General features: G+C 37.5%; 1 protein-coding gene across 2 annotated transcripts; it reads left to right on the top strand.

Annotated features, from left to right (window-relative positions):
- Nucleotides 1–240: 240 nt before the first annotated feature.
- Nucleotides 241–3,514, top strand: LOC130561877 (uncharacterized). Of its 2 annotated transcripts, XM_057346499.1 has the most exons (5): nucleotides 241–273; nucleotides 599–766; nucleotides 1,015–1,332; nucleotides 2,066–2,377; nucleotides 2,546–3,514. In XM_057346499.1, exons 2-5 carry the CDS (start codon nucleotides 640–642, stop codon nucleotides 2,650–2,652), a joined length of 864 nt encoding a protein of 287 aa, XP_057202482.1. In that variant the 5' UTR covers nucleotides 241–273; nucleotides 599–639; the 3' UTR covers nucleotides 2,653–3,514. The 2 variants fall into 2 exon arrangements, with proteins under 2 accessions (XP_057202482.1, XP_057202483.1); XM_057346500.1 differs by lacking the exon at nucleotides 241–273 and having other exon boundaries at nucleotides 570–766.
- The last annotated feature ends 4,256 nt before the right edge of the window (nucleotides 3,515–7,770 follow it).

The following is a 7,770-nucleotide window of genomic DNA, read 5'->3' as shown; positions in this document are numbered from 1 at the left end:
ATCAAAGCTGCTGGTGATGAGACAGCGTCAACAAGCCGTGCTCGTCAAAGGACACTGGATGAGTGCAGCCGGGGCAAACCTGTAAACAAAACAACAACAGCAAAGCTAACTTATTCCATTACTAAATGGATCGCCACAGACTGCAGACCCATCAGCATAGTTCAGGACCGTGGGCTTCAAGACATTCAGATTTCCACAGGCGACCCCTCTTACCAGTTACCTTCGAGGGGAGAGTCTCAAAAAACACACACACACATCCAAGGCGATTCACACGTGAGTGACGATTTGCACATTCACATAACACGATAAACGTGTACATTTTAAACTTTCGAAATATTTGTGCACAGTTGTATGTTTGCAAAACGTACTTTATGAGAAAACATTTTTGTTTTACGCACATGAATTGCTTTTTTTAAATGTATATTTATACTTTGTGCACGTAAATTAGGTTTTATTCATGTGAAACTGTTTACGCATGTGTGTATATTGTTTTACGCGTGAATAATTAATGAGACTAAAATCGCTCCATAAAACTATTGTTATGAAATAATCAGTTTCTCAGGTCTAGGTTCAGATTCTGACTACTTTTTTGTGTCAGTGTTTCATCAACAAGAGCTGAATGAGCAAACATGAACACACATGAAAAAGTGGGTTATTTGTGACTGTCAACCACATTCTCAGTTCACTCAGTTGCTCTGGCCTGTAGAGTCTACATACATGCATGACCTACTTGGTTTTGTCCTGCTTTGGGAATTATCACTAAAAGGTAATCTACAATTTGTTTATATATTTCCATATATTATTATGTTCTATTTAGAAAGAAGATTCATGATGCATGTTAGACTGCTTTATTTAGAAGCATGTAGAAGCAGTATGCCAAAATAATATTATGGAATCAATTTAGAAAAAGTGTGTATAGATTTGCATGTAAGATTGGCAGCTTTGAGGTTATATTTATATATAATTTAATTTATATATTCACACAAGCATTTTGTGGTCTGACTACCTTTGCAGTGATGGCTGGAACAGTTTCTCAGTTTCCTCCATTAGTTAATGTGGGTTTGGGCGAAACAGTGACCATGCACTGCCAGTTGAATGGGGTGCAGTCATTTTGTCACACAGTGGCCTGGCTCAGAGTTGACCCAGTGACTGGAATGACAAACATTCTACAGGACTCAAACATCCCTTTTCAGAGTAACGATCAGGTTCAGAGTTCAGTATGTAAGGCTTCTGTCTACAATGCAACACAACAGGACTCTGGGACATATTACTGCATTGCTACAGACCGTGAGCATATGTACTTAGGCAATGGCACCATTGTCATAATAAAAGGTAATACAACCCACATCCCAAACAGTTTAAAAATGTACTACATAACACCTGATTCTTTGTATTTTCTAATTCATTACATTGATTCCATTATATCCTGTACAGCCGCATAAAAAGAGAAACCACTCCAGTTATGCCTATTTATTATTAATCATTTCTAGATGTAGTACAGCCAATCATGTTGAGTGTACATTGAATTCCAATGGAAACAAACCTCAGTCCCCTAATCAATGTGAAAGATTGAGAGAATGCAAAGACGCCTAAAAGATATATAGAAAAATCAGGCTAATTACACCAAATATATTTATTTTTGTAATTTTCCTAAAATGCATGTAATAGATGAAAGTTATGTTGTTTTAAAATGAATATGAACTTGTTTTGTCGCAGTAATCAAGATCTCAAAACATTGCATCTTTTTGTTGTTTTGACCAGATTGTCCCATTTTAATTTTCTGCAAATAAATTCCAATAAAATAATAATATTTTTCATGGAATTTGGGAGAAATGTCATTTTACCTATACACACACCTTAAATTCAGAAAAACTTTATTTAAATTATTAAATTATTATGGTCTCTTAATTTTCAGCAACTGTATGACATTTCAGTACAATGTTTTAAGTATGTATGCAATTAACATGTTATTCTGTTAATTGCTGTTATTCATATTATTATTATTATTATTCATATTATTATTATTCATAATATATATTAACATGCTGTTATTCATATTATTCAGATGTTAGCACAGTGTTGATGACATCTATTGAAATGATGGCCTTTGCCAACAACAATGGCCATGACTCCACCGTGACTCTTCAGTGTGCGATTGGGGGATTTGCTCCATCACAGGTCTATGTGTACTGGCTCATAGGCAGTAAAAAGGAAAATGGACAAATTGGGAGTTTTGGTGAGAAAAACAAAGAGAACTTCACAGTGAATTCTTTGAATCATGTTTCAGTATCAGTTGAGGAGTGGAAGACAGCAGGAAACTGCACATGTGTAGTGAAGTCTGGCAGATGGATATTCATACAAACTCTGCATTATTATGGTAAATAGAATTTTCAACATTTGAAAGAAAATGTAGGTTAGCTATCAAAATAGGTTAGTGTGATATGGTAATCTTTTTTTTAATTTTAATATCTGGATGTTTTTGATGTTATACTAATGCTGTCCATTTACTTAAAAAATCACATTTTTATTTACATTTTTTCTTCAGATCTTCTGGACCCTTGTTACACTCTCATCAGTACACCAAGAATTGCAGCACTGATTGCAGTTTTATTCTTTCTCATTATCATATTGATAATAACTGAATGCTATTAAATATTTTTTTATTTTACACCCGTAAACATGTTTTTAAGCTAAATATGTCTTTATTTGGGAGCAGGCCAGGGGAAGATGTAATAAAGCAATAACATAAATCATTATTTTCATATTTGACACACAGAAACAGGAACCTTTGGTTGTTATGTGAGAGAAAAATGAAAGTGAAAGGAGAAAAAGAAAAAATCCACAGTAAGTATACTCAATGTAATAAATGACATACGGCTACACATGTAATAATGCCTGGCATATGCTAATTAGTGAATCAAAACTAATTTTCATTGACATTCTGACAATTACTACAGTAGTAACTACAAGTGTGTGTGTTTTTCGTTTCACCAAAACCTAGGGTTTGGCAAAATTTCCTCTGACCATATAATAACGACATTCCAAAGTAACAGAACCATATATTATACCACATCAAATCTAAACTAAATGTGTACAAGTACAGTCAAATCCATTCACTTGAGATTTCCTAATTAATTCAACTTCATTCCATGCCCATATGAATTAAAACTTCATTCCGTTTCAACACAGCAAGGTAAACAAAGTATTGTTGTACATTATAGGGGGTAGTTGTGGCCTAATGGTTAGAGAGTCGGACTCATGACCAGAAGGTTGCGGGTTCGATTCCCAGGGCCGGCGGGTAACAACTGAGGTGCCCTTGAGCAAGGCACCTTACCCCTACTCGCTCCCCGGGCGCTGCAGTGATAGCTGCCCACTGCTCCGGGGGTACGTGTGTTCACCACTTGCTGTGCGTGTGTTCACTACTCTCTGGATGGGTCACATTTCGTTGCCTTGTACTTGTATATGTGCAATGACAATAAATTGAATCTAATCTATACAATAAATACAATAAAAATAGAGTGTAAATGATTATATGTATTACAATTATTGGTAACACTTTACAATAAGGGTCCATGCATAATCATGTACTAATATCTGAATTAATACTTACTTCCACATGAACTAAAGATGAATGAAGAAATTAAGTAATCGATAATTAATAATTGACTAACCTTAGCTAATAATGGAGTCATGAGGATTCATGTGTTAATACTGCCCAGGTTAACTGTTAGTACATTTACATTTAGCAGACGCTTTTATCCAAAGCGATTTACAGATGAGGGAAACAATGGAAGCAACTGGAACAACATAAGGACAACAAAAAGCATGAGTGCAATAAAAGAAAATTGGTCTCATATTGCACATCACAGTATACAGAGCTGTTATTTTTAGTACATGTTTGGTAGTTAATGTAGTAATTAACACCTGGAAGTAAAACTTACCAAATCAACTCTTAAATAAAGAACAAGGAATTCTTCGGAGTACTTGTAATGAGTACTTTTGTAATATTTAATATGAATTAACACATACAATTTTATCACACTTTTACTACTTTTGATATAGCATGTCACACTGCTGGATTAGTGGTGGTCTGTCGAGTACACATTTTCACCATTTTATTGAGAGTGGGGCAATCACATAAACAGTGGAGTGTGTGACAATGCATGAATGTACTAAATTACCAACATTGTGATCTTGATAACTTGATATTTTGAGTGATTTTATGCTGTTTTTTTCCTTTTTCCAACATGCCACTACTATAGCGTCATTCAATTCAAAAACAGGCTAGTTCCTGATCTTTACTTCTTCATTACTTCTTTAAATGAATTAGATAAGTTTATAATCACAATCAACCTGGGTAAAGTCATGACATAACGATAACATGTATTGAACTAATGTCAGTAAACAGCTAGTTAATAGTGAATTAATAATCATGGGCCCCTTCAAGTAAAGTCATGACATAAAGATGCATTAACAGGTCATGAGCTAATGTCAGTAAACGGCTAGTTAATAGTGAATTAATCATCAACAGGCCATGAGTTGATTTTAGTATACAAGTAGTTAATACTTAGTGGTTAGATGCAGTGGTCACCAACCCTGCTCCTGGAGATCGACCGTCCGGCAGACTGCAGCTCCAACCCTGCTTCAGCACACCTGTCTGTAATTATCAAGCAAACCTGAACACCTTGATTAGATAGTTCAGGTGTGTTTGATTGGGGTTGGAGCTGAAATCTTCAGGACGGTCGATCTCCAGGAGCAGGGTTGGTGACCACTGGGTTAGAGCATGGCACTAGCAACGCCAAGGGTTCGATCCCAGGGGATTGCACATAGTCAGAAACAAATGTATAGTACAGTGCAATGTAAGTCACTTTGGATAAAAGCGTCTGCCAAATGCATAAAAATGTAAATGTAAATACTAAACCATGCAGCCCTCCAAGAATACAATTCTCAGCACCAGGTGAAATAAATACAAGAGTTCATTGAAATTCTTTAATCCTAATTTAAAAAATACAAATACATCAGCATATTACTGTATATGACAAAAATAAAGCCCAAAAAGTTAAAAAACATTTAACAAGCAGACATTATACTGCACGATTTGCAACCGTCACAGTTCAGGAATAGGCTTGTTTACAAATAAATTATCAAATTACAGATGGTTAACGTTGTACAGATAGAATAGAATTAATAAAAACGCTCAACTTAAAAATACTGGCACTCATTGCATCATCTATACAAAACCAATTATTTAGGTAATATTATGCCATCATCAGCGCAGGAGCTCTACCAAAGACACTTGATGGAAAGCCTGTGTGACCAGTCTTCGCACCCGCCACGAGCGGTCCTCGAGCCAGCATCGGTCCGGCATGGAAGACGGCGCTCTAACAAGGAGGCTATGACCTCTAACATCCGTGGCTAGAGCACCTCGAGTACCTCTCGAGTTCAGGGAGTGAGGTTTACACACTGCACATCTCTTCACTAGCTGGCCTCCGTTACATCTGCAATGTTTAGCAAAAAAAGCGTAACGGCTAATGCTAACGCCTTGGCTTCAGCGGAACGTCGGAAAGGAGACCAGGGCCCGGTTGCATAAAGTACCTTAAGTTTTGCTCTTAAGTATGACACTTAAGGGGTGATTTTCCTTTACCAAAGACAATAGGAGAATAACTTAAGTAAAACTTGAGGTATACTTATGGACACACTTATGGGAAAATTACACTTAAGGTGCTTTATGCAACCAGGCCCAGAGCCTAACGTTGTTTTTAAATGAATGCCAAAGATAGTGTCACGAGCGGAGTACGGAGAGAACCCAATTGCAGGCAACAAGGGGTTAATAGAACAAAAAACTCTTTATTTAAACACAAACAAAAACCCACGAGGGGGTTAAACAACAAAACAGGGTAATATAATGACACGGACTAAACAGGAACACTAAATAAACTAAGACGACAACACTTGACAAAGATTATGTTGACTAGACTTACTGTGGTCACAAAGCTTTCCAGGACATGAAAAAGACGCTGTCTTTCCAGGCATAGAATACACACAACCAACTGCCACAAGACACAAAACACAAGGGCATTATAAAACGAAACCAAATCAGGAAGGGAACAGGTGTGGGGCATGAAATAATTAACAATCAAAAATGAGGAAACGAGAGGGCGGGGACAAAGACGAGAACCGAGAGAGCGTGTGGTATGCTATAGCAAACAATAGAGGGTATACACGTTGTCACTTGAATTCCCACATGAACACGCCGGAACGCGCCTGCTTGAGTGGTAAAACACTGGGCAAAATGAATGGTTACAATATCAGGAAACACAATTCCACACAACATTTGAGTGTCTAAGTGTAACCGGTACTACTCACCCTCTCTGCGAGGGCCTGGAACCGCGGTCGGTCCGGATGGGAGACGGGCGCTCTAACGAGGAGGCTAAAGAGCGTCTGTCGCTAGAGCGTCTCTGTTGGTCGGGGAGTGAGATTTACACACTGCACAGCTCTTCACTAGCTGGCCTCCGTTACATAAGAACAACTGATTCCTTTTTAAGTCATAAGTTAGTTGTAAGGATCACCTATGAAGGTATTTTTTTGTGCAAAACTACTGAGCACCTGTGAGAGTGGAATTTGTAGTTGTAGAGGTCGACCACACACGTGTATCAATAAATTTGAAGTCAAAATTTGAAGTTGCAAACTTGTAGATTTTTCTCTCTCCCGCAAACACAACGTACACAGTAACTAATTACTTGGTAACTAGTTACACCCAACACTGGCTGTGAGCCTCTGACACAAGTTCTCACACGCTCTCATTTTGCACCACATATCTGTGTGATACATGGCGCAAAAGTGATTTGTGCATTTGCAGCCAAACGAGCTAGTATTGGCATCCAGCAGGTGGCGCCCTAACGCGCAAGTGAAAAACTCCGATAATCATCCTGAGCTGCTTTATTTTCCTGAAATCACTAATCGTATACATTCAGTGCCGAACCTAGACATGGGGGCCCTAAGCAAACCTTTTTGAAGGGCCCTTGTCATAATAGTTCAAACTAGATATAAACATAGCTGTAGACTATAAGAAATAAAAAATAATAAATCAATTAACACACTTAAACGAATAAAGACTGAAAGATAAAAAAACATTAAACAGACAGTAAGAACAATTAATTCTAAAATAAAGTTCATAGTTTGTTTGACATGTAAATTATTATTTTCCTTAATTAACACGTGGCTTGGAACCATCTAGCTGTAAAAAAAACTATAACGTTATGTGGTGTGGTATAACTATAAGTGGTGTGTTTTTCTAACCAAATGAGTGATTAACAAAAATAAAGCATGATAAATAACTTCCATATAAATATAGTTTACCTAATAAAGCCAAGTATACGAAAACACATAAATAATTCTCTAAATGTTTTACATATTATCATAGGCAAACCAAATGCAGTGGTGTACATTATAGCTGAAACTCACATGAATAATGTAGTTGTTTTAGTCCTGTAAGTCATTCCCTCTAAATGTTATTGAGCTGTAAATATATATCTTTTGAAGGAACCCATATAGTAGATGGGTATATGTAGCGAGGAAGGCGGGACGAGAGCCTTGGGGCAGGAAGGTGGGGCCGGTGGCGTGAGTGATAATGAGTATCAGCTGTACGCGCACCGGTCCCGCATGCCTCACGGGGAGCTAGGGAGCATAAGAGGACGAGCGACGGGACTGCCGATGAGAGAGGACCGGGCCTGGAAGTGTTAAGTTTTGTTTATGTTCGTGTGGCCCGCA

Source organism: Triplophysa rosa, linkage group LG11, assembly GCF_024868665.1.
Source record: "Triplophysa rosa linkage group LG11, Trosa_1v2, whole genome shotgun sequence".
Taxonomy (NCBI): Eukaryota; Metazoa; Chordata; class Actinopteri; order Cypriniformes; family Nemacheilidae; genus Triplophysa; species Triplophysa rosa.
Note: the sequence above shows the minus strand (reverse complement) of the source record. Positions and strands in the feature narration are given on the sequence as shown.